The sequence below is a fragment of the Dufourea novaeangliae genome, unplaced genomic scaffold (assembly GCF_001272555.1).
Source record: "Dufourea novaeangliae isolate 0120121106 unplaced genomic scaffold, ASM127255v1 scaffold146, whole genome shotgun sequence".
In the NCBI taxonomy this organism is placed as follows: Eukaryota; Metazoa; Arthropoda; class Insecta; order Hymenoptera; family Halictidae; genus Dufourea; species Dufourea novaeangliae.
The window spans coordinates 1,678,186-1,704,091 of record NW_015374023.1 but is presented as its reverse complement, the minus strand read 5'-3'; the positions used below and the strand labels follow the sequence as shown (position 1 = coordinate 1,704,091).

The 25,906-nt window shown below is 33.0% G+C and overlaps 5 protein-coding genes across 7 annotated transcripts; 2 read left to right on the top strand and 3 right to left on the bottom strand.

Moving 5' to 3' along the window:
- Positions 1-3,082: 3,082 nt before the first annotated feature.
- LOC107189210 (phosphoglucomutase) lies at positions 3,083-6,104 on the bottom strand. Its single transcript, XM_015577695.1, has 7 exons — positions 5,750-6,104; positions 5,068-5,506; positions 4,782-4,984; positions 4,503-4,704; positions 4,154-4,346; positions 3,881-4,064; positions 3,083-3,664 (listed from the first exon to the last, which is right to left on the bottom strand). Exons 1-7 carry the CDS (start codon positions 5,996-5,998, stop codon positions 3,440-3,442), a joined length of 1,695 nt encoding a protein of 564 aa, XP_015433181.1. The 5' UTR covers positions 5,999-6,104; the 3' UTR covers positions 3,083-3,439.
- A 1,976-nt stretch (positions 6,105-8,080) lies between these two features.
- On the top strand, positions 8,081-12,045 carry LOC107189186 (sodium-coupled neutral amino acid transporter 9-like). Its single transcript, XM_015577662.1, has 9 exons — positions 8,081-8,241; positions 8,335-8,521; positions 8,867-8,910; positions 10,278-10,435; positions 10,523-10,687; positions 10,773-11,012; positions 11,175-11,377; positions 11,453-11,557; positions 11,638-12,045. Exons 1-9 carry the CDS (start codon positions 8,081-8,083, stop codon positions 12,043-12,045), a joined length of 1,671 nt encoding a protein of 556 aa, XP_015433148.1.
- A 407-nt stretch (positions 12,046-12,452) lies between these two features.
- Positions 12,453-13,528, bottom strand: LOC107189185 (protein FAM173B). Its single transcript, XM_015577661.1, has 5 exons — positions 13,451-13,528; positions 13,242-13,340; positions 12,998-13,170; positions 12,680-12,868; positions 12,453-12,605 (listed from the first exon to the last, which is right to left on the bottom strand). The coding sequence occupies exons 1-5, from the start codon at positions 13,452-13,454 to the stop codon at positions 12,453-12,455; spliced, it is 618 nt and encodes a 205-aa protein (XP_015433147.1). The 5' UTR covers positions 13,455-13,528.
- Positions 13,529-14,155: 627 nt separating this feature from the next.
- On the top strand, positions 14,156-22,423 carry LOC107189199 (vinculin). 3 transcript variants are annotated; one of them, XM_015577677.1, is made up of 19 exons: positions 14,156-14,254; positions 15,326-15,433; positions 15,519-15,664; positions 15,803-16,079; positions 16,164-16,364; positions 16,424-16,664; positions 16,772-17,004; positions 17,289-17,655; positions 17,731-18,159; positions 18,228-18,319; positions 18,400-18,493; positions 18,885-18,929; positions 19,235-19,354; positions 19,530-19,601; positions 20,181-20,210; positions 20,367-20,491; positions 20,614-20,853; positions 20,931-21,021; positions 22,254-22,423. In XM_015577677.1, exons 1-19 carry the CDS (start codon positions 14,198-14,200, stop codon positions 22,421-22,423), a joined length of 3,138 nt encoding a protein of 1,045 aa, XP_015433163.1. In that variant the 5' UTR covers positions 14,156-14,197. The 3 variants fall into 3 exon arrangements, with proteins under 3 accessions (XP_015433163.1, XP_015433164.1, XP_015433165.1); XM_015577678.1 differs by lacking the exon at positions 20,181-20,210; XM_015577679.1 differs by lacking the exons at positions 19,235-19,354; positions 20,181-20,210.
- A 1,547-nt stretch (positions 22,424-23,970) lies between these two features.
- On the bottom strand, positions 23,971-25,285 carry LOC107189223 (transcription initiation factor TFIID subunit 8). The gene is made up of 5 exons (XM_015577708.1): positions 25,141-25,285; positions 24,664-24,950; positions 24,431-24,581; positions 24,211-24,354; positions 23,971-24,137 (listed from the first exon to the last, which is right to left on the bottom strand). Exons 1-5 carry the CDS (start codon positions 25,271-25,273, stop codon positions 23,971-23,973), a joined length of 882 nt encoding a protein of 293 aa, XP_015433194.1. The 5' UTR covers positions 25,274-25,285.
- Positions 25,286-25,906: the final 621 nt, after the last annotated feature.

Here is a 25,906-nt window from a genome sequence, read left to right as displayed (position 1 = left end):
AAAACAGATTTGCAAGAAGAACAAAAACTCGACCATTCGTCGTCCATAATTTCACCGTTATTAAAACTGTGCATTTTGAATTGATACAGTAATTTAACGGAAGTTCAGACTCCATATTGGACATTTCCGACTTCCGAAAGCTACTATATACTTTGAGTCTACACATTTATCTAAATATACCTTAAAATTAAATTCACCATAAAAAGATATAAGAAAAAAAGTTTTTAATTCTTATTTAAAGAAAAGAAAGTAAAAAGTATTACCTAATTTTTTATCTGGAAAGAAATGTCTACATCAATATATTTTTTTTTCATTAAAGTGAAATTCGATTTATTACAAATCATATTCGCATTGTCTTTTACGATTTTTACAAATCGTAAACTTATAAGTTTAACACATATTCGGTAACCGATGCATTCAACATTTCATTGAAATAATAGAATTTTGGATTCGCAACGAATTGTACCAGATGAAATCTTGTTATGCATCTTCAACGAACAACGCATGCGTTTCATTACAACAGATTTTATAAAAATTGTCACTTGAATTTAGGTCGAACGCATTACACATCAAAATATCTCTGATATGGTTTGTTATAACAGTTTCGCATAGATTGCTTGCACCATATGTATTATCTTTTTGTTTTGAATAATACCAATGCTAGTTATGCAAGCCGAAAAATCTTGATAAAAACCAATGTAGAGCAGTTTGAAACGTATACACTTTACATTTTGTTCTTGGTGTAAGTATCACCTAATCTAGGATCACGTGTCTGTGAAAGCCATTCATCCATATACCTACAATGAATAATTAGTATTCGATATGATACAAATGTTACATGTTAATAGTTTTATATTAAAATCGGCAGTCATTGCTGGTCTCTATGACATTACTACCGCATTACAATGTTTATGGTACACCACAAGAAGAATCGGAAAAGTATTTTTATTATTTAAACGGTTCACTTTCTTTTTCTGATATCTTTCTGTAGTGTAACTAAAAAATTGAATGGGAGTTATGTCGGCTCAGGTCCCCCAAGTATATCCTCCTCCTTTCCTTCATCTATTTACAAAGTTTTTCCTTGAAATCTTTCAAAAGTACTGCAGTTACAGTGTATGAAAAAAAAACATGCTGACACAGTTTTCACCAATATATCAATTGATACAATTTCATAATTTTGTTTCAAAAAAGTACACTCGGTTTCCTCAAATATCTATTGCAGCATACTGCCATTGCTTGTAATTTGATGTGGAAATGAAATACAAATGCAAGTATAATGAACGATGAACTTCTGAAGACAATCTGACACCTTCCTTAAGAGAAAATTATATAATATAAATTGTTCAACAGAAATTAGAATTTTTTCGAAATTATGCCTCTTTTTTTCTTTTGATTTCCGTGACAATTTTTTATATTCTTTGCAACAATTTGTTCATCTATTAGATCAATTATAAATTTTGCTAGATACAGATAACACCAATTCATTTTTTAGTCACTTTCATCAAACTACTTTCACGATCTCATTGTTTTTTTTTGTTTTAGATACAAATTTTTAAATGTACCCTATTCTATCAATTAATTTAGATAAGATATTCAGCACATTTTGGAAAATTATAGAATGTTTTTAGTGTATTTAAATGACTAAACTTGCATTAAAACACAATTATATAACTATATGTATACTTAATTTTTGTGCTCTTAATATCGTGTTCCGCTATTTAAATTATATACAAGACTGTAATACATACACACAATGTGCCAAATATCTCATTAATGCAAAATTCTCAATCTATAGTAATATATTCATGATCTCAAATTTCGTTAAATCATGATATCGAAATACACCTTTCATGATTTGAAGAAATTTGAACCAATACTTTTTTACACGCATTCTTTCTCCATTTTAGTTTATCAATTTATATCTCATTTTACAATTAAACCACGAAACGGAAAATATTATACCATTTTGTTTACACTATACAGACAATTAGAAAATAAAATTAAGCGATTACATTATACGATACCTGAAGTTGATATGAAAATTGCTTACTAATAATATACAGGAATAACATAAAAAGCTACTAATAGTTTCCACTTGAACAAAATTACTATCTACAAGAAACAAAAATATAATAATCAAAGTACACTCAAATCAATTATTATCTTCTCAGATTCAATGCTCGTGTACATGTACATTTACTTTCTCTGTATTAAAAATATGTAACATGTATCTGACTTCATTTCCAGAATTTATATTTGTAAGAAAGTAAATATTAATATATGCCTCTGTACATGTTCTGTTTAAAATGTACTTTCTTCCTTTTGTTTCTAAAAATTATAAGTATTGTACAATTATTTACAACAGCTGCGAGAAACTTATACAGGATACGACTATCTTCTTGAACAAAGTACTTTGTATTATGATTTTTAAACTTCGAACCTTTTTTCACATATACTAGGCGAAACGAAAAATAATAATTTTGTAATTTGTAATTCACGTGATTTGAAATAAATTTGATAAGTTCAAGGCGAACTTCATTTGTATTTTATAATAAGTAATCGCTCTCTCGTTAAAGAAATATATTATTAAACAAAATAATCATAATTGATGATCGATCACTATAACATGGCATACTACTCCCAATTACAATTGAATTTACGCTTTTTTGTTAACCCTTCGATGTTAATATCACGATGTTCTCGTACTTATATATCTTTACCTTTCGTGTATTAATTACACAATGTGTACGATTTAAACAAATAAAAACTCCTTAAAAATATAACTTAAAAATTACTGAATGTTGTTTACAACTTCATACAACGTTGTACAAGCACCGAAGGGTTAAACTATTTCCATCTTTATGCATGCTTGAACATCTTTTGCAAACTATGCTTCCACATCCAAAAACACGTGATCTTAGAACTATTAATAACCGAATTTACTTTTTAAATTATTATTCAACTAAATTCTAAACTGCATTAACCATATCAGAGTTCAGATCAATATAGTAAAACCAGGGTCTCTGATTTTCATAGAAATGTTTAGAGTATTGAATGTTTTTTACGTTCGATTGCTTGTCATTCAATAATTACGCGCTATAAATTACTTTACCTTGCTATAAAATTCGCTGTGAATTCTTAATGCTCAGACAATCTGCACCAACACGAGTAGTCACGTTTAATACAAAATTTTCATTCATACAAGCATACTTTTTCCAATTGTGCGTATGTATTTATGTAATGTATGTTATGAGGTATAATGCAATTAACAATGTAATTGAAATGCTGCAACCCGCGATGAGTGAATACGAATTTGAAAAGAATACACTGAAACATGAAGTATTTCTGTTATTTAAATAGTACACATTATAAAACGATTTCACTTCTTTTTGAGCATATTTCGAATAAAATAACCGTCAACAATAACAAGTACTCCTCATTACGTGATTACGGTTGGTGCATCGCGTCCAGTATATTCACGCAATTTACTTAATTCTAGTGCAATGTCAACCAATGTTTTCAGAACTTCTTGAGCATCTTTCTTGAAAGATGTTGGATCATCTTCGTAACTATCAACGTACACACGAATGGTGGCGCCAGAACTTCCTGTACCAGATAGACGGTATATTATACGGGAACCATCTTCAAACAGTATTCGCAATCCCTGCCAATGTGAAATTATATAATAAACTCAAATCAATTTAAGACATTCTTATACGACGTGTAACAATCAAGTTCCCAAGTAATTTAAAAATTTTATTTTGCAAATCAAACAGATGCAAGATCACCATCTTCATTATTTTAATTTTCAAAATAAAATTTTTAAACGATGTATTCTCGAAATTCAATTCTCACACCTCGGAGAAAAATAACTATATACCTGCTTATTGGCTTGGCTCCCATCAACAGGGTCTACATAGGAATAATTATCAGCTAACTTGACAACATACGTCTTTCCAGCAGATGTCAGCTTTGAACCCACAAATTCAGACTTCTGAATTTCTGTTTCAATATACTGCATCATTTTGTTTGCCCCTTCGGACTCGCAATTTTCATAATCATATCTGATAAAAGTCATGAAAGAAATATTAATAAAGCAGACCATAGCTGGATTGTTATTTATATACTAGTTATTGTTCAGAAAAAAATGTACCTAGTAAAGAAGTTCCTTCCATACGTTTGCCAGTGATCTAACAATATTTCTTCTACAGATTTACCAAGACTTGCTATTACACTAAGCCACGCGAGACATGCCCAAATTCCATCCTTTTCGCGAATATGATCGGAACCAGTGCCGAAACTTTCTTCTCCGCAAAGGGACAGATGCCCAGCATCCATTAAATTACCTAATATCATTAATGAATACAAAATGTATCTTACAGATTTTGCTGCGCACGTAATTAGTGGAACAAATTATAGGGACTATATAAAAGGAAATTGCACTATCTTTGTTTCATTCAGATTACACAAAACATATTACATTCATACTTAAAGCGACATACCAAAATATTTCCAGCCTGTAGGTACTTCGAAAAGTTTAACACCAGTTTTAGCTGCAACTCTGTCTACAGCAGCACCTGTTGGCATGGACCTAGCATATCCTCTAATACCAGTCTTTTTAAAGTATGGTATTGAGTTCAAGTTAGCAGCTAATACAGCTAATGAATCAGAAGGTGTAACAAAGAATGCACTCTTGCCTAATATCTAAAGGAACAAAGGCACATATAAGATTTTTTTTTTCTCCTTCTCCGTGTATCGTATTAGTCTATCTTTCCATTTACCATGTTTCTGTCTCCATCTCCATCAAAAGCAGCACCAAAGTCGTGTGGACCATTCTTTATAGCATCTACTAAATCTTTGGCATACGTTAAGTTGGGATCAGGATGGAGACCTCCGAAATTTTCTAGTGGTGTTGTATTCACGATGCTTGAATCGTCAACACCTAATTCGTTACTAAATATTCTTTTTATATACGGTCCGGTAACTGTAATAATCATATCATTATAATAATCGATGATAATTGCTGGATAATTAAATGTTTCAAGTTATAATCTAATTCAGACACACCTCCATTCATTCCATTAATGAGAACCTTGAAAGCAGGTCGACCACTGCTTCCTTGAAGTAAGCTCTTGATACTTGAAAAATCAAAGATATCTTTCATGTGTTCTAAGTAATCATTCACAGAGTCTATCACATCAACAGTGAATTCACGTCCATCAACCTGAACATTAATAGTCTGTATCTTATCTATGTCTACATTTATATCAGAAGCTATTTTATAGCTCTTCAGTTGCGTGGTGATTTCATAGATTTTATTTGTCACATTGTCTGGAGCTGGACCGCCATTCTCACAGTTAAATTTTATTCCAAAATCAGCATCCGGTCCACCAGGATTATGAGAAGCAGTCAGAACAATTCCTCCTTGGGTTTTGTATTTTCTTATTATGGTTGACACCGCTGGAGTTGAGAGTATTCCATTCTGGCCGACAATTAGCTTCCTCACCTAAAGCATTACATAAATATACTATTGCATGTCATGCTGTATTATCATCCTTATAGCAAGGACAACAGAATCATGATTGAATGCATGGAAATGTCGAAGAAATTTCACATAAATGGAATAAATATTTTATGACACAATATACGAGGCATTCTGGCCTCTTCTCACAGCTTCAAGTTCTTTCGAAACTATTTGCTATCAATCCTCCGCGTTGAATATGAACTGATAAAATTCGGATCAACTTACTCTATTAGCCGCTGCGATTCTGATAATTTTTCCGACTGCCTCTTTACCGTAATATCTTCCATCACCGCCTACAACCAATGTACAACCGGCCAATTGATTGCCAAGTGCTTCGAGTATTGCCTGAACGAAATTTTCCGTGTAATGTTCCTGCGTGAAAACCTTAACGGCTTTTCGTAGCCCGGAGGTACCCGGCTTCTGGCCATCGTACACTCGGGTTTCTATTGTTCTACTTGTCACTGCACTAGACATGCTTGAAAAGATTGTACGGTTCACGAGAAAACAACTGAAATAAAGAATAAAGACCGTTGGTAACCTAATTCAGCGAACGATGGAAATTCAATTTCATGAATTTCATAACACACGTCCTCGGTGTCTGCTAGCAGACTGAACTTTGTCTGCCAATGACACACAAGGGCACGGGTCACCATCTTGAAACATCGCGGCCGCGCTTTACCATCGACTAATAATATCGTTCGGCTGCGAGGCTGGACGAATCTTTCGGCTTCAAAGCAGATTATTGTTACGAGTATAGCTCTGATAATTCGCGGCAAACATCCAATAGAAAAACTCAATGACAGAAACTTCTAATGCGGCATTACTGATTATCGTAGTAGCTTCCATTTAATATGAATCATGTTAGATGAACAAGTAAAAAAAAAAATAAATTACACTCGCCTTATCGCCCGAGTCTTGAATAAATATAAGTTTTCCACTTCTCAACTAACAGAAGTTCTATTCGTCTATTATTTGTTAAATGTTTTATTTCATGACGGTCTTAACTCTTTCAGATATAGAGGCCAAGGAACGTTTTGAAACTATTGATACGACAGTTACCACCATATGGCAGATCGAATTTTATTAAGCCCTATATTTTTTATACAACTGTACAATTGTTAAAAAAAAGTAGTATAAAAATTGTCTCACCGTACCCAAAAGAGTTAAAACGTTTAGTCAAATACATACTTGTGTTTAGTAATTCTAATAATAATCTTAAATATACTATATCGGGAATTTTACGATGTCTTGAAATCTTGTGGAATTTGTATTCTTGATTTGTTCAGAAGATTTATAAGACAGTACCTAGAAATCTTATCGTTGCGTTTGCGATTCAAAGCATTAGGAAGAAGACCGAGGCAACGGTCGCGGAAGAAATGAACGGATGAAAGAGAAAATAAATTCTGTTACGTCACACGCACGCGACATATCTTATTATTCGATAGTATGTGCTTCGTTACATTCATTTTGAAGATGAACGAAAATATAAAGAAAAAGTATTATATGAAATTCACACGCGCACATAGAGGAGCGCTGCTTATTATGATGATGAGTACTAGTAGCGAGGAAAAATGAGGAGGAGGGAGCTTGTTATGTCAAGGATGTCCGATATAAGTACGCGGGTTTACAAAACAGAGACTTAGTTGTTTAAAACAACGGTTTTCCTGAAGTTTCAGCCACGAAACTTGACTCGTCTTGAAAGAAAGTGTCACTTTAAAATTGTTTCACTGTTAATCCAGTAATCATAGTACTTGCGTTAACACTCGGCGGAGTTGTGAATGAATATCGAACAAACTATTTTAAATTATTTTTAAACTGTGTAAAAATTTTGTATCTTAGTGGTTTATAATTTACTATAAACAATAATTTCAACTGTTCCAAATGGATTTTACGAAGAACTCTTGAAAATATTAGTGTGTATACTGTATTAGGTAAGTACCATATAAACATTTGTTGTTATGACCTTATTATAAACTCTTTAACTATTGAATGAATTTGTCTGATTTTTATAAAATGATTTATGAAAATCGGTATTCGTATAAATATTCACAGTTTTTAGTTATGAAAATATACCGGGTGTCCAATAAATATAGTGCAATAGAGAAAGAAATGACTTTACTTGCAAAAACAAATGGAAAATGTAGTATAAAATCTTTTCATATTACGCTTCGTTTAGCGAAATAATCGAATTTATAAATTTGTCGAACAAGCATGTTTTCATGTATAATTGATTGATATTTTCCAGTACTCTTACTCTACCTTAATTTTGAATTTATATAAAATAAAGTGAATATTAATACAAGTACAAATAATTAAAGATGCATGAATAATCGGGCAAAATAATTCGTATGACGAATTTTCAAATTCGTATTTCTCAAGAATAAAAATTCGTGCAACAAATTGTAGTCTCGTTTTTGTACATAGAAACACTTTCTTTTCGGTTGTTTTACGATTTATTGGACACCGTATATAAATTAAATATTCCTTTATTAATAATATATATTTTGTTAATAGAATAAATTTGTTCCTTTGGTATGAGAATAAATTAAATACACTATGCCTAAGTCAACTGATTGGGATACTAACACACAACATGACAGTGGATCAGAGAGTGCACCATTACTCTCTTCTGAATCTCACAGAAGTGTGGAATCAACCATATTTCATGACTCTGAGACAAGTGACTTTGAAAGTACACCTGTCAATGCACATTTCAAGTACTAATATTTGTTTTTATTAGTATTTGCTTCCAAATGGTTTAGCTATTAAAGTCACTGACAGTAGCTGTTTATTACATGTAATTTTTATAGGTATGGTAGTTTAGAAGTATGTAGTGTTCACTCCACTGCTACTATATTACCAAAGAGACCACCACCCCTTACTCAAGAAAATGCTTTACTTATGCCACTATCCTTAAACACATCTTGTCCATTAAATGTAACACAAGACAGATGTTATGAAATTCATAATACTGATCTGGTGAGGATACCACAAACTATATAAAATTGCATGTTCTGTTCGATATAGTGTTTTCACACATATCAAGTTCAAGTTAACTATAAATGTGTATATACCTCTGTAATTAACTTCACTTAGATCTTATTTCATGTTATGAAACTTGGAAGTATCATAAAAAATATTTGTGTGAAACTAATTCTGCTTCAAAACTAATGTTAACTCTGCTCTTCAGTATTATTAAAAGTGTTAATATTTGTGTTTCTATTCTGCCAGGTATATAGTAATGAAAAATGTGAATCGAATGAAAAACAATCCTTGCCAAATGACTTCAATAGCAAATACTTATCTCAAGCATATTTATTGGAAAAAGAAACCACGTGCAACACGTGTAAGGATATCAAACCGAAACAAAGCTCTCTGGTTACTGTGTAAGTAACATTAGAAATTTCTATTGAATGGTGTACAACTCATAGATAGGAACTATGTGTGCAATAGGAAGATGCTTCTAGAAAGAGACAAAGAGAAGTGCTTAGCACAATGGTCAACAGAAGATTAAATTTAGCACTGTAGCATATTGTACTATTAATTACAAATTATTATCAGCTATCAATGTTATCATCAAGAAAGGGTTCTGGGTCAGTACTCTTAGTTCTCTGTTCTGAAATCTAATCACATTCATAAATTTTTTTCTTATCACTCAGCAGTCGTTATATTTTTAGTAGGTCGATGACGAGAGAAAAATGAAATCTTGCATCAGAAATAGCTATATGCATTTTGAGTGTGATAAATCAACAGATGCTTACCACAAGCATTATATCAATTCCCTCATATCGTACCTTGCCCATTCAATATATATTAAGAGTCAAAAAAAGAGAGACAATCTATGTAGAGTGTTGTGTGTCCTCAGATAACAGAAATGTTTTGCACCTTCGACCTATTTATAGAGATAAAAATACAACTACAGATATTCATTGAGCTCTATAAATAGCACATTACGCTATTCCTTAATCTATTATATTTTGAAAGAATATTCAATTTTCATTTAAATATATTTTACAAAGTATTTCATGAAACCAATAACATACTTAAACTGTATCAATACAAAGGAAACTTATACAAATTTGTACTCACCTACCCTTGACTAAATTTTTTCTTTCGCAACTCCATCAGACTACTAAACGTTAAAAGTAGTCAAAATTCCATACTATTTTCATGCTAATATTCATCACTACGATTAATTATCAAGTTTATGATTATTATTCGAGGATCGAGAAAACGATAATTCGTTTCCATATCTTAAAAGCACGCGCCCCTTAATATATTCTCCAACGATAAAAATTTCATATCACAAAATTGGAAATTCTAACTTACGTATGCGGATGCATTTTTTATATCTGTACACTGTTTTTTTTTAGAACAAATTCGAAAATTTCGTAGACGCATGCTTTTAAGACATGGAAACGAACGAGAACCAACAAGAACGAGGCGAACGCGGTTACCGGTCGCTCACGTTTCAGCAACCAACGGGTGGTTGTGTCTGCTGCACAGTATATTCACTTTAGAAGGGTTAGTGCTCTGCAATCTTGATTCATTCCAGAACTGGTCCTCGATTATTTGAAATCCAAAATAAAGAATATTTCAATACCTCTGTTCCTTATATTTGAAAAATAATTTCCGAAAAGTATGTTTGATTTTATGTTAAAGCAAACTAAATTATTGAACAAATAAATGATTAATAAATAATAATAGATGCAATAGAATTTTAAGTGTGATATTCATTCTCATATATTTATAGGTTTTCAATATGGAACACTATATTAGGCTCATCTTTATTAACAATACCATGGGGTATTCAAATGGCCGGTTTTTTCCCCGGTATTATCCTTATACTTGTAATGAGCGGTTTATGTTTATACACGGCTCATTGTCTTCTTCTTGTACATAAATATCATGGTAAAAAAATATTCACTTACATATTCAAAGAGGATAATGTTAAGGGCTACAGGATAACAACTAAATGATGGAAATTTGTGGTTTTAGGTGGACACACGGGTATAGAAGTAATTCATCTGAGTCGAATATATTTAAATAAATGGGCAGAATACGTGGCTCAATCTTTCAGCATCACTGTATTGTTAGGAGCAATTGTTGCATATTGGGTACTAATGTCTAATTTCCTATACAATTCTGTAAATTTCATACATGGTAAGTATAACATAAAATTCCTACGGTTCACTGTCTTTTCAATGCATAACATAAAAAGATCTCAAAATTTTATGATTTTTCATAGATAGTATAGGAGGAACATCTGACATTTCTGTAACTGATAATGGTTCTTATCCATCAGAAATATTGTGCCCAAAGGAAACAGTGTACAATGATACAAATACTGCAATTCATGAATATACATACAGTTCTATAGGACCATTTTGGGATTTATACAAGACAGTTCCCATATTCCTGGGTGTATTAATCTTTCCAGTTTTGAATTTCAATAGTCCTACCTTTTTTACAAAATTCAATTCCCTTGGTAAGTAACAGGAGCGCAACTCGTCTTTAAATTAAAAGCTGCGTTGCATGACAATGAATCGCCGGCTTAATGTTCTTTTTTAGGTCACAACAAATATACGACTTTGTTCTATACATTTATATCTTATTCTATCAAATTATGAAAACTCTATGTATCTCACAGGAACCGCGTCAGTCATATATTTGATTATATTTGTCTTGGTAAAATCAGCCTCGTGGGGCATTCATATGGATCAAGTGGACTGGGAAATTAGCTGGACATTGAAATTCTCGTTTCCTGCTCTTTCTGGAATGCTGGCAATGTCATTCTTCATTCACAACATCATAATTACTGTGATGCAAAATAATCGTGATCAAACTAAAAATGTAAGCAATAACGCGTCGTTTATAAGGCTACAGTCTTGTAGATTTTTAAAGTAAAGCTCTATTCCTATGTTTCAGGGAAGAGATCTTTCTATAGCATATTTTCTTGTTACACTAACTTACGTTATAGTTGGTATAGTGTTTTACGTGTGTTTCCCGCTCAACAAATCATGCATTGAAGATGTAAGTAAAATAGAAAAATATTTAATGCTCAAAATATTACCTCTTTTGAACTTAAATAATAAGTTATATTCTCTTTACAGAATTTATTGAATAACTTTCCAAAATGGAGCGGCTTAACTGTGGGTGCTCGCATCGTTCTACTCTTCCAATTGTTAACAGTATATCCGTTGCTTGCGTACATGTTACGCATTCAATTACTTTCGTTGATATGCAAAACATCTAACACAGGCTGTGTTGTTTTAGTTAATATTATTCTGGTATGTATATGTATTTTGTTTGCAGTTTTTGTACCATATATTGGTACAATAATACGGTATACAGGTGCTCTAAGCGGTTTCGTGTACGTGTTCACATTTCCAAGCTTATTGTATTTAGTAGTTTTGAAACAGCAGAAACGACTGACACTATTTCTTCTACTCCTGCACATAATTATACCAATATTTGGCTTTTTAAATCTATTCGCCCAGTTTTTCGTCACAGAATCGTAAATGTGTTTTCAAACTGTGAATGCGTCTTTAAATTTAAAAAAGTAAAATACTCAAAAGGTGTGCAGTCTTATTCCTAACAGTACAATTTAAAAGTATCCAATGCATTTGTATGTGATTGTCAGTAATAATATATAATTGTGCTAGAAATAGTGTTTAAGCTCTAGAAAACAAATTGTGTATTAATTTCATGTTGAATATTCATACACGCGTATATGAATATGCATGTATGTGTTATTAATTGTACAAAATACAAAAATTATTTATTCATTATTTTTCTATAAAAAATGTTAGATCACAAGCTACAGAATAATTTATACATTTTATCTAGAATAATTTATTTACAACTATGTTATATTTGTAACAATAATAAATATTTTTTGTTCATACCTATGTTTACTAATATATTATTAAGTCCTTTTTGAAACTTTATAGACCCAAACAGTATCAACACCTTCACCTATTATTTTTATTGCATTCATATTGGGAAGTGGAAATCTGCAAGCAACTATAACACAGTCTTCCTGTAATTCTGCCATAAACTTGTTTTCTATCTCTTGCATCTGTAAAGATTGCAGTATATTAATTGTGTTTAATTATTATGGAGTAACATATAAGAAAATAATAAATATAATACCATTTGACCAACACCAAACAGGACAACATTATTATAATTTCTCAAATTATATGTCCATAGATTTTGCCTAATGAAAGTTGTCTGTGATGATAATCCTGTGAATAAGGCTTTTAATCTTGAGTACCAGATCAACCATGCATTTAATTCAATACCATGAGCTGCGAATCCAGCTTTGGCTGCTGCAAATACCTATTCAAATAAGAACAATGTGCTGTAAATATATAGAAAATTATTTGTACTCAAGATTTGTTCAATATAGGCAGCAATTCTGTTCTTCCACAACTATGCTAGAGTATTTCAAAATGTCAAATTAATTACTATGCGTCCATCTCCACTCCCAAGGTCAATTAAAGATCCAGAGTGTCCTTCTACGGCGCGTAATACATTTTGCACCTGTTGTCCCGTAGCTGGTACATAAGGCAGACATATTCTGCGAAATGCAGGACTCACAAATGGGATACATATTATACTTATAGCTGTTGCAAAACCTCCTGACATTAAAAATATACGTATCACAATATATTATAATGAAACCAGTATAACTAATTTTGTACTGTCTCACCTGTTATTCCAATAAGATATAAACCAAGCTTTGTCGCTTTACGTGATTTTATGGCATCATTAGTTTGATCGAAGATGTAATCTAGTTCACTAACCTCTGCTAAGTAAATTGATCGTCGATTAAAATGTTTGAATATGAAAGAAAGGCTCTTCCAAAAAATGTATAAATGTTAACATGGCAATCTATAATTTGTAATTGATGAATCTTACACATTTTGTATATTTCGAGCTTGTCAACTAAATGAAAAACCTCTTCTTTGCTGCCGACAAGTAATCGAAGCAACCCACATGGCTTGAGAAGATAATTTCAAGATATTCACATCTCGGATGAGATATACCTATGGTAGGAGAACTTTGGCTCTCCTGTCTCTCCCTAAAATCTTAACATATTTCAAACTTTAACATTAAATATCTTGAAAACTATTTAAGTTAGAAGATTGATATCTTCTGGAAGCAGTAGTTCTCAGCATCTGTCAGAAATTTTATACATTTAAGAAATAATAATAACACAATTATAGAGAACAAGATAAAGTATCTTTACAATGAAATCGCGCGCTCTAACGTTTTAAATCTCACAAGCAGCATGCCGGGGAATTTTCTTAACTTATCAGGCTGTTACGTCGTAAGACGATCTGGTAACTTGCGAATTTCTGGCTGCACTGTTTCCTCTAAACATTCTCGAACTGCAGGATGATGCATCAGTATGATTTCTTGGGCAGAAGTGGGGTAGAGGCAATCGTGATTCTTGATCGCGATCCATGCATCAGTCACTGTCCTACGAGCCGCATTGTTCGTATTGTTTCTTATTATTTTCACGGTGAATTGTTTTCGAATTCTCCGATGTGTTGTTGATGATTTCACGTGTGGATTCTCGGTTCTGTTCACGAACAAATTTTTTCCCTGTGAATACAATCAGATAGTCAGCATTTTTGCGTTTTCGCAAGAAAAGCCATCAAGATGCCGGTGTTTCACACGAAAACTATCGAAAGTATTCTCGAGCCTGTGGCACAGCAGGTAATTCAATTTTCACTTTTATTGTTTATCAATTATCATGTTAGTGAAAATATTACTTGATATTTTGACGCTTCGAAAAATGTGGACTGGTTGTTTTTATCTCTTGAAAAGAGGGTAGGAGGAGAATATTGAAAGATGATAATTAATAAAAATATAATTGATAACGGGCACGTTAATGTTTAAAGAATTATTTATCTTTGACGATTTTTATGTGTATATAGAACGTAAAATAAACATTTTCATGTTAGGTTTACTTCGTATCTATATATATATTATGATTGTATACATTTCGAATCTGTCAAACCACGTATCTATTAATTAGAATTTATCTGAGCTGCTTAAAGGGAATATGAGAGAGACGATTTATTTTCAACGACATTAATATTAATTATGAATGGTTGTATTTATCATGAGTCAAATTGCCAAGTGACTTGTGTTTCTTTATATAGAACTATGACATCATTGTACAAATATAGGGCAGGGATACTAAATTCATCTTTAGGTCTGAAAGCTTGGATGTGTGAAACATAATCCCTTTGCTCACTAATTCATTAAAACAAACATACGAACCACTTCAGATCCTTTGATATTTCCAAAAATGGACATGTTGAGGCTACCTATCATCACATCATCCCACACATTACACATACAAAAGTATGAATGTAATTACAGAATGGCCTTCTGAATATGTAAATGATTTTATTTCAGTGTTAATGTAAAATAAAAATAAGCACATTTATTATCCTGATTTAATCACAACAAAATCTTTATAGCAGGATCCAATGTAATAAATAAAAAATAATTTAATGGACAATTTTTAAGAATTCATTTTATCAATAAAAATGTTTTGAGTATTTAAAATTAAGGGCATACAAGATTTTACAAAAATATATTCAATAAAATATTCCTACAGATGTAATTATTAAAAATGACAAACATTTTCACTTTAATGCTTTACAATTTAATGTATAAATCTGTGGGTAAATTAAGCATTGAAAAATTAGAAAATATATAACTTTAGTATTTGACCGTATGTTTTTTTTTATGTACATACATATTTGTGTAATATAGGTCTCGAGGCTTGTTATTCTACATGAAGAAGCTGAAGATGGAAATGCAATGCCTGATTTGGGCAGACCTGTACAAGCAGTTAGTATGGCAGTGGCAAATCTTGTGAAGGTGAGTTAATGCGTAGCTTTAATTTTCCAGTCAAACTGAGGACAAAACTTTATTAATTTTTCCTTAAATTAATTATTACGCATAGGTGGGAAAGGAAACAATAAATTCATCTGATGATGCTTTGCTGAAACAAGATATGCCTGCTGCATTACAACGTGTGGAAGGTGCTTCACGCCTTTTGGAAGAAGCATCAGCTATGTTAAAACAAGACCCGTATTCTGGACCAGCCAGGTACTGGGAATATAAAATATTTTTTCTTATATAAAGTATCGATGTTATACGAGGTGTGATAATAAAGTATTCTCGAAACTTTATTGTCACACTTTGTAGTTCACTTTTTTGGTAAATAACTTTTTCGATTTATTTTAGGAAAAAACTGATAGAAGGTTCACGTGGTATCCTTCAAGGAACCAGTTCATTGTTGCTCTGTTTCGATGAGAGCGAGGTGCGGAAAATTATTCGAGAGTGCAAGAGGGTGCTAGACTACTTGGCAGTGACAGAAGTTATTGAAACCATGGAGGATTTGGTTCATTTTCTGAAGAATTTAAGTCCTTGCCTTAGTAAAGTATCGAAAGAAGTAAGTGCTCGCGAAAAAGAGCTAACTCACCAGGTGCACAGAGAGATTCTTGTTCGATGCTTGGATCAGGTAAGTCTAGAACAAAGTTGTACGTCTTTTACATTTATTATTATTCATAAACATACGCACTGAAATCTGTTTTTTTTATAACAGGTGAAAACTCTTGCACCAATTCTGATTTGCTCGATGAAAATTTTTATTCATATTATCTCTCAAGGTGGTAAGGGAGCAGAGGAGGCCGCTGAGAATCGAAATTACTTATCCGGTCGAATGTCTGACGAATTGAACGAAATTATCAGAGTATTGCAACTGACAACGTATGACGAGGAGGAGTGGGACGCTGATCAATTAACAGTAAGTATTCGTTTAAATAATTTAATGGTAAATAAAATAATAACTGTTTTATCTATTAGGTCCTCAAAAAAGCACAGAGCGCTATAGAGTCCAGAATAAGAGCAGCCTATGACTGGTTAGACGACGGACTTGCCTTACGCGGGGGAGTAGGAGAAAAGAGTCTCCGCCAAATAGTAGAACAGGCACAACGCCTAGCAGATAGATATCTTCCTCCTTCGCAAGCAGAACCATTAAACAAATTAACTTCACAAATCGTTACTATGACCAATGCCCTTTGTGAACTCCGTCAGAATGAAAGAGGTTCTATTATTTATCTGAAAATCTCTTTGATGCTATTCTCTATCAATCTAATCTATTTTTTTCTTGTAAGTGTGTCGGTATTGACCTTACGCGTAATTATTTTAAAGGAACCACACCACAAGCGGAGGCCTTGGCGCGTGGCATCAAGGAAAAAATGAACGAGCTCCGAAGTTCTATTGCTTCCGCTATAGTGGCTGCTGATAAATCTGGTACTGCTCAAACTGCCCACACAGTCGCAGGCCGTTTAGAACAAGCCAACAAGTGGCTGTTGAATCCTCAACACGATGACAAAGGACTTGGCCAAAGGGCCATAGCTTTGATCATACACGAAGGAAAGAAGGTATAGCACAATACGTAAGGTACACCATTTTTCGGATATCGAATACCTAGGTACAGTATAATTACCAATACAGATGCTTATCATACAACTTTAACAATTTGAATGCCGCAAACGGAAAGAATCAGCAACACGTAGCAAGCGTAAGTTACGTGTAACATACCGAGTACATATTTGTTCTGAAATGCACCTCAATCTAATTATACTGTTGGTGTCCTGACCTTAATATGTGATCCAACTTCTAATCTGTTTCGTGTTCATCAGTCGGTTTATACTTTAAACATTAGGTTGCCGAGGGTTTGCCAGGCATACACAAAGCGGAGATCCTGAAATTGTGTGACGAGGTGGACAACCTCTCTCATCAACTTGGAGATCTGTGCGCACATGGCCAAGGGAACACACCGCGTGCTCAAGAAATTGCTCGTCAATTGTCACATAAATTGTACGAGCTGAAGAATAGAATCCAACAGGCTGTTGTGTCCAGAGTGGTCGAAGACTTTATTGACATCACGACGCCTTTGAAACAGTTCACGGATGCTGTTTTAGCTGCGGAGGGTACCCCAGGACGTGATCAGAACTTCAACGATAAAACGCATGCTCTTCAAACGTTCTCCAACAGGGCGGCCAAGACTGCCAGAATGGTGGCCGCTGGCGGTATGTAATAATACAATTACTATTACAATAAATTTTTTATTAACCAGTAGTAAAATCGATATCGTTTTTAATTAGGAAGCGGCGGAAACAAGAAATTGGCAGAAGCGTTGGCTGCAAGCGCTTCGCAAGTCGAATCATTGACTCCGCAATTAATAAATGCTGGACGAATCCGAATGACGTACCCAGACAGCAAGGCGGCGGATGAACATTTTGAGAATTTGCGACAACAATACGCAGAAACGATGCAGAGAGCACGGGCATTGTGCGACGAAGCAACGGACAGCGGGGACTTTATTAGAACTTCGGAGGAACAGATGCAGAAGCATTCATTCCTTTGCGAAGAGGCTATTGCCAAGACCCACCCGCAAAAGATGGTGGACAATACCGCTGCTATTGCTAGATTGGCGAATCGGGTGATACTCGTGGCCAAGCAAGAAAGCGACAACAGCGAAGATCCCGCGTTTATTCAGAGAGTTAACCATGCAACCGATGTACTTCAAAGCAGTAAGTGAAATAGTTATTAAGCAGTGTTCGTACGAATCAGTTATAATACATAAATTATTTTCGCACAGGTGTTGCTCCAATGGTGCAAGATGCAAAGCTGGTTGCAATTAATATCAACGACAGCACTGCAGTCTCTCGTTGGAGAGAAAGCAACCGTGCAGTAAGTGATACACTACTCGTGACTCGATATACAATTATTATGAATATATTATTTTATTTAATATATTCATTGTTTTCTAGTTGTTGGCTAATGTTGGACAAGTACGCAAGGCCATTATAATTCAACCTGATGTTATACCGCCACCGGAAGTGTCACAATTACATCTTAATGACGGTAAGTGTATAAAATGTTTCTCGAAACATGCTATTAACTCTTTTTATCTTGTATAAAAATTGGCACACTAAATGTAGGTTTCTATGGAAATAGGTATTTAGTAGTTTTGGTATAGTAGTGGTTAACAAATTCGTATTATATCATGATTCTATCCTCACTGGGTATTCTTTCACGCTTGTAGGTATCTAAAGGATACTTGATTCGGTATTAAGATATCAATATAGGTTGATGTGTAATTCTTGGCTTTTCCTCTCACTAAAGCTGCATTTAATATTTTAAACAAATAATATTCACATCTATGTTAAATAAAAAAATATGAGTATGATAATAGGTCTTTTATACCAAATTGAAAGTTTTCACGGAGTAAAAGTGCTTAACATATTTCTTCCAGACGAACAATTGCCAAGCCGTCGATATAATTACTTCACAGACAAAGGTACTATATATTTGCATGAAGACGATATATGCATGATTGATCATCATATTATAGCAGTAGAATTCCATTCTTGTGAATTTATTAAATACACACAAAGAAGAAATAATAATAGTGTTTTAAACATAAAAATATTGTGTTCTATACTAAATTCATGTCACATTTTAAACTTGAAAACATATAAAACTATTTTTTTTTTTCACTCGTTACTATAGGATATCTTAAAAGAACGGTATTTTCGTCGATTTTATTTTATAATTTTATTCGCAAAAGGTGAATATTTTTTTAATATTTCTTTGGTATACTAGTTGGTGAACCTTTACGAAATCAACCATCGCCAAGCAATTTATGTGTCATCAGCCCTAATCTGAACACAAATAAACCCCAACACCGCTCTATCAGCCCATTACCAAAGTGGGCGCGTGAAGGTATTTACTGTTATCCAAAAGAGAATATGCCAAATTTTAAACAGAATATTCGAAATAACAATATATTTTGCTTACATTACTTTTGCCTCGTACTGGAAAGAAACGCAGAAATTTCGGAGGCAATATTGTTCTTTCATATGCCGAGGTGTCAAATTAATGAATTTTTTTTTATCAGGAGATAATCCTGATCTCCTGTATCAAGAACTGGCTTCTGACAACGAGTTAGAAAAATCAGTTCACGATGGAGGTAATTTAAAATTAGTACTTCTGGGGTCTGAAAGCTGCAAGTTTTCAATACCTAAAACATTATTTCATGGGAAAGAAGCATGTTTAAATTAAAATCAAGTATATTTGTATCTGTTCAATTATTAATCTTTAGCTACAAATTTATAGGAATGAAACACTACATATAATTATTATTTAGTTACTTAAATCGATTATAATGTATTTCTCGAATTCAATGAGCATTTATTGTTGCACAAAATGTTGAAATTAATGCAATAGTACTATTCATTGCTTCTAGCAATTCATATACATATACTTTTTTTTTATGTTACATAACATTGAAATGATCATTCGGCATTTATCATACTGTTTGTATAACGGGTACATTAAATCTTCATCTCCCATGTTAACATTTTCAGTATATGGTTATTAGTATTTTGAATGATTTTTACCAAATAATTCATTCTATTATTAATATAACTACATATTAAGTGTGTCATATGTTATCACTGCATGCATGCTAAAGTACTCTTAGTACTCATATATAACAAAATATTCTAATGATGTGTTTGCACCTTTAACGCTGCGTGGAATGTGATAGGCTGTTATTATGATTATGACAATGACAATGGTAATTATCCCTGCACTTTTCTCGATATTGTACATGGTATGTTAAACTCTACTGTGTAAAGTGTAATGTTTGTTTTCAAGGGAACTCTATCATGTGGGCAACAAATTTATAGCTTGCCAAATATTTACTATAAACAATTTGAATTTTTTCATGCAGAAATTGCACCACCACGTCCACCATTACCTGGCGGAGACATACCACCCCCAAGACCTCCACCACCGGAAACGGATGATGAGGATGAAATGTTTATGCATGCACCGCAACCTAATCAGCCTATAATGGTACATCGGTCTTACATCCTGCGTTTCAATAAATAAGATAAAATTCGAAAGAATTGAAGTTAATGTCTATGTAAAAAAAATTTGAGAAACAGAATTGAACAAGATCGCGGGTATAATTTTAGATGGCTGCCCATGGCCTGCATCAAGAAGTACGACAATGGTCTAGCAAAGATAACGATATTATTGCTGCCGCAAAGAAGATGGCTATCTTGATGGGTAGATTATCTGGTTTAGTTAGAGGAGAAGGTGGTAACAAGAGAGACCTAATCGCTTGTGCTAAAGCCATTGCAGAGGCCTCTCAAGAAGTGACTCGTTTAGCTAAGGAACTAGCTAGAGAGTGTACTGATAAACGTATTCGTACGGTACGTACACATTTTACATAGTATTTGGTACTATTTTTGTTTACCGTTAATTCATAATTCTTATATTCACGTTTTAGAACCTCCTTCAAGTTTGCGAACGTATACCTACTATAGGCACACAGTTGAAGATATTATCAACAGTGAAAGCTACAATGCTAGGTGCACAAGGTATAGTACATACATTCCTTCATAAATTAAAAATAATTTTTCCTTATCGCAATGTGTACTTTACGCAATTAAACGTAATTTCTTGAATAAAAAATTAACGGATGTCGGGGAGTATAACTTTGTATACTTAAAGAAAATTGATCTGACTATTATTAATTAAATTTTTTATACATAGAGACGCTCCCTACCTGGGAAGAGTTGATGCTTTATGGTAAAAAAAAACGTTGATAAATTATGCTTGATGTCTTTATCGTTCTCTTTAGCGTTCCTTTTTGTTTCATTTTTCGGGTATACACGAGTCTTGCACTTGCATTACAATGCATGCGCATCTTTAGTCTTCCCCACAAATGACCAAGAAACAATTCTAAGAATAACATTTATTCTATTATCTATGAAGATCTTCAAGAATAGCAGAAAAAGTAGCACTGATACGATTCACAATCAAACTGTCTTTTAATATTTTCACCATTGAACTAATGTTTATTGATATTTTATTTAAACTTTAAATGGTTTTCGGTTGATATGCCTCTGCTCATCATGGTGTAGACGAGTTGATTGGCTGCAGTAAGTTTATCACGCAATAAGTATAAGTTAGCATAGACCATATTGGTTGACGATGATAGTCTGTGAATATTAACGTTGTGTATATTTTAGAAGCAACATTGTACTTGCAAAACGTACTTCGTCTATAATACGTTTCATATATCATCAAAGTAGATTACAATGAACCAAACTGGTATACGTCGCCATTATTAAAACTAGTACTTGTACCATTTCTCATCAGTCTTAGTGTCCATACTTTGGGTTTGTCCCCGTTGCATGAATCTCTTGATTAATAGATACACTGTCCCGCCCTTTGGAATAGTTGAAATGTGTTTTCAAAATACATTCCTACATACATATGTATTTAAGGACTACCAGCATTTATGTATTGCATGCAATACAATACAGTAGTTACATACGTCTATAAGAAATAGACAGATCACATAGTTTTTATCCCTGAACACATTCTTGCAACAGGTATATTCACTAGTACAACATGTGTGATTTTTATTTCAGTAAGATTGTTTTAATTTATTTTATTTTACCGCACTGCAGTTTCGATTAATATACATTGTTATATTATGGAATGTAATGATAGAGATGAATATTTTCCCATAGTAAATATTTTAATTTTATACCTCCAAAATTTTGAATTTACTTAATACTAAATTTTTGTTCCAAAAATATAGGCACAGAAGAAGATCAAGAAGCAACGGATATGCTTGTCGGAAATGCCCAAAATCTTATGCAGAGTGTAAAGGAAACCGTCCGTGCGGCAGAATGTGCAAGTATAAAGATACGCACTGCTTCTGGTATGAAGCTGCGTTGGGTGCGACGTCAGCCTTGGTACCAGTACTAAATCTGACGCAATATTGAAAGTGAATTAGAACAAATGGGTAAGACTTCCTAATCTTGGATACATTTTAATAACCGATTCCACATGGTATATTTCAAGAAAGTGTTCTAACAAGAAGCAACGTTCAGGTGTTCAGAATTCATTGAATTCTTCCAAGTCTTCCTATAAATATAAGCCTTATTGCTTTCTTGTACGAAGGAGCCTTTTTATCTTCCTTGCATCAAACGACTTTCTTGATCTTTTTATACCAAAAGCCCGGTGACTTTGATCGCGCGAAACAAGATGACTGCTGCTGCGTTGTTGCTATATAGTAATCTGATGTAAACATACTCCAAACTGCAAGATTTTAAACTTTTCGAAAGTAACATCATGCAGCAGATTGTGAATGATTTTTGATACTACAAGTACTACAGATCGCGCAATCAGAACCGCCGTGTCTGAATAGAGCCCTTGTTTTTTTTTTTGTTATTTTCATGTATCAGGAAGAATTTATAGCCTTCTGTGCCCCTGAACTATAGTTCTTGTGATAGTCTAAACATAAAACATAATCGTAATGATAATTTATATTTATACACGTATTGACAAATAATATATTCTCCGCGTAACAGTTATATAGTTTATAACATAACGAACGAGCTAGTGATTTATATTAGAAAGATACTTTTGCACGAATTGAGAAACGTATCTCAGTCATTGAAGTATAATCTAAAAGTATTTTCAGACGACCTATTTAAAGAGCCTATCTCTCTCAGTCTAATGAAAAAGTGAAAAAAAAAATTAAGTAGGGACGATAGAGCTTATGCCTTACAAAAATTACCAATTTGCTATATATTTGTACATGTATTCGCAGTAAGTGTACTTCTCATATATATATATATATATATATGATATATACATATATATATATATATATATATATCGACCCTAACATCAGCACAATTAATAGAGCAAAAAATTTTTATCTATATGAGGAACACAATCGACCCAAGATAGTGCGACATATTTTTACAGAGTGAAAATTTTGCGAATCTAATTTTCATAGGGTGCTATTTACCGCAATATATACGTAGAAAACCTTAATATGCAATATTACGATAAGGGAATCTATTTTTATAAGTTTTGTGTAATCAATCCCTTTTAGAGAATTTATATAGTCGTCTTTATATTCTTTTTCTTTCGAACTGGTGCTATATACGTGCAATATAGGTACGAGATATTGCAAGATAACGCAAGAGTGAGCTATGTTACACCAAATATGTGGAATCAATTCAGTACTGTACTAATAAATAAAAAAAACCTGTAGATTAGAACAATAGCATAAACAGTAACCTGTAACAAGAATATTGGAATGTTTATATCATATGTAATATTAATTTTTGGTAATACAGCCTGAATTTCTGTAAAATTATTTACAATAAAGATTAATTTTTATTATAATACAAATATAAAAATTTATGTATTATTTATAGTATGAGGGTACTATGTACACATTCTTAGTTTAAAACTTAATAAAATGAAAAAAAAAGCAATACTGTCCTTTGTTGAAGTCATCAACATTCTAAAGAATCCCTCTTCATTGTATGGAAATTGGGAACTGTAGCCCCTGGCATTTTATTCTTTGGTATTTTCCCAGGTCGTAAATATGGATTATCAATGGCATCTTGTTGTGCTGTGGCTTCCCCGTTTTGCTCAGTACCTTCATTCTGTCCTTTTATACCTAAAATAGTAGAGTTTCATAATCTATTCTTTGAATTTAAATTTATACATATTTATTTGAATAGAAGTCAGACCTTCCTCTTTCTCTTCTTTTTCTGGTTCCTTCTTCTTTTTTACCGGGCTTGGTTCGAAGTGAAAGTCTTGCTCAGCTTCAAACACTTGATCTTGTGGAAGAAGTGCAGACAAATAGCTAGGGAATTGCGGTTTACACGATATTACTGAAAATACAAAGCATTTAATATCTCAGGTATGTATATAATGTCATTACTTCATAATTCTGAACAAATTACTTACATGGAAACATACTGTTGTCTTCTGTTAAAAATAAACTATGCGTTTCTCCAGTTTTTGCAATAAACCTAGTCAATGCCCTCTCAATATCACGTTTCTGTGTTGCCGCTTTTTCTCTTATCGCTTCATACTCTGTTACTGGTTGTTTATGCGTCTGTTCATAAATTAAACATACGATACATAATTTTCGCGATGCATCAAATATTATTGAGTTTCATGCTCCAAAAAAATTTTACCGGTGTTCTTATGTACGCGTGGGGATCGGGGAAAGACGGTAAATAACTTGGTATGTGAGATGGATGACCCTGTTTCACTCCAGCTTGTAAAATATTCAATTGCTTTGACTGAGTCTGTTGCTGAAGCGGTGGTAATACTGTCCTATTTGATCTCTTTCCATATGTCTCTATATTATCTAATTTTATACCCATATTTATCAGTGCTAGTATAACATCTGCAATGAGTGGTTCTGTCCTGCCAGAAAGTTCACAGTAATTCCTAGCAGATTCTCCAACTTCTACAATAACTGTAGACAGATTATTCTTAAGATGTTAAGTAAATAGCAAGAGTGATGGTTCTGATAATCGGTCTAATTGTGACTTTGTTAAATGTTAAATAGATAAAAATGTAATAATATGAAGAGAAGAAATACGCTATTAATTGCGATTATACAATATTAAAAGGTTAGGAGAATTAAATTGTATTGAATTTCTTACAGGACTGTAGCATCTCTGTTAACGTCTCTAAGGCTTGTTTCTCACAAGTGTCGTAGCCGCATTCTACCAGAATGCTACATACTACGTGATTTAATATTTTTCTTCGCGTATTTGTCGTTTGAATATCCATCATGTTATTCCATGCAAATACATATCATTGCATATCATATGATCAACAACTGTGCATCATGCCATCATGCGCACGAATCTTGAACTTAATCAAAATAGATCATCAAATCCATAGATCCATGTATAAATCTCTATCGACATTGGAGGACACAATAATTTAATTCATAAAGAACTTAAAATTCAATATTACACAAGAACAATTGTTACTTCCCGTATTTCTTAATTAATATTTAATTTTCTAACAAAACAATCGGTTTTAGAATATGGTGTCCCTATCTGACGATAAAAATATGATACTAATTGGCTAGTAGCTTGAGAATTTTGCCACAGATATCGCCACATATCTTGTCAAGAATGAGAATAGTATAACAGATCCATCGTGCGTCAACTTCTAACACTATTCTACAAATCATCTTGGGCTTGCTTCGTACACGAGGTTACGGTTGTTGTGTACAAATCATAATAATATTAAATTTAATTCACAAACACATGTATTCTGAATGCCTACTGCGACGTTTAAACATCCATTAATACGTCGAAAGGCTTCATGAAACACACGGGGATTTATTAAACGAATCTGACACGTTTACAGTGAAACTTTAAATTTTCCGTATAACACCTGACCAATCATATTGAC

Excerpts from the sequence above, each read along its gene's own strand:
- LOC107189186 (XM_015577662.1), top strand. The coding sequence starts at position 8,081 with ATGCCTAAGTCAACTGATTGGGATACTAACACACAACATGACAGTGGA. Across the intron at positions 10,436-10,522 it reads TCTTGTACATAAATATCATG|GTGGACACACGGGTATAGAA; the intron begins GTAAAAAAATAT and ends TTGTGGTTTTAG. Across the intron at positions 11,013-11,174 it reads TACAAAATTCAATTCCCTTG|GAACCGCGTCAGTCATATAT; the intron begins GTAAGTAACAGG and ends TGTATCTCACAG.
- LOC107189185 (XM_015577661.1), bottom strand. Across the intron at positions 13,171-13,241 it reads ATATCTTATTGGAATAACAG|GAGGTTTTGCAACAGCTATA; the intron begins GTGAGACAGTAC and ends TTTTAATGTCAG. Across the intron at positions 12,869-12,997 it reads GGAGTGGAGATGGACGCATA|GTATTTGCAGCAGCCAAAGC; the intron begins GTAATTAATTTG and ends TTATTTGAATAG.
- LOC107189210 (XM_015577695.1), bottom strand. The coding sequence starts at position 5,998 with ATGTCTAGTGCAGTGACAAGTAGAACAATAGAAACCCGAGTGTACGAT. Across the intron at positions 4,347-4,502 it reads TACAGGCTGGAAATATTTTG|GTAATTTAATGGATGCTGGG; the intron begins GTATGTCGCTTT and ends TAATGATATTAG. Across the intron at positions 3,665-3,880 it reads GGAGCCAAGCCAATAAGCAG|GGATTGCGAATACTGTTTGA; the intron begins GTATATAGTTAT and ends TCACATTGGCAG.
- LOC107189199 (XM_015577677.1), top strand. The coding sequence starts at position 14,198 with ATGCCGGTGTTTCACACGAAAACTATCGAAAGTATTCTCGAGCCTGTG. Across the intron at positions 14,255-15,325 it reads TCGAGCCTGTGGCACAGCAG|GTCTCGAGGCTTGTTATTCT; the intron begins GTAATTCAATTT and ends TGTGTAATATAG. Across the intron at positions 18,930-19,234 it reads TAATTACTTCACAGACAAAG|TTGGTGAACCTTTACGAAAT; the intron begins GTACTATATATT and ends TTGGTATACTAG.
- LOC107189223 (XM_015577708.1), bottom strand. The coding sequence starts at position 25,273 with ATGATGGATATTCAAACGACAAATACGCGAAGAAAAATATTAAATCAC. Across the intron at positions 24,355-24,430 it reads AGACAACAGTATGTTTCCAT|TAATATCGTGTAAACCGCAA; the intron begins GTAAGTAATTTG and ends TTGTATTTTCAG. Across the intron at positions 24,138-24,210 it reads AAAAGAAGAGAAAGAGGAAG|GTATAAAAGGACAGAATGAA; the intron begins GTCTGACTTCTA and ends CTACTATTTTAG.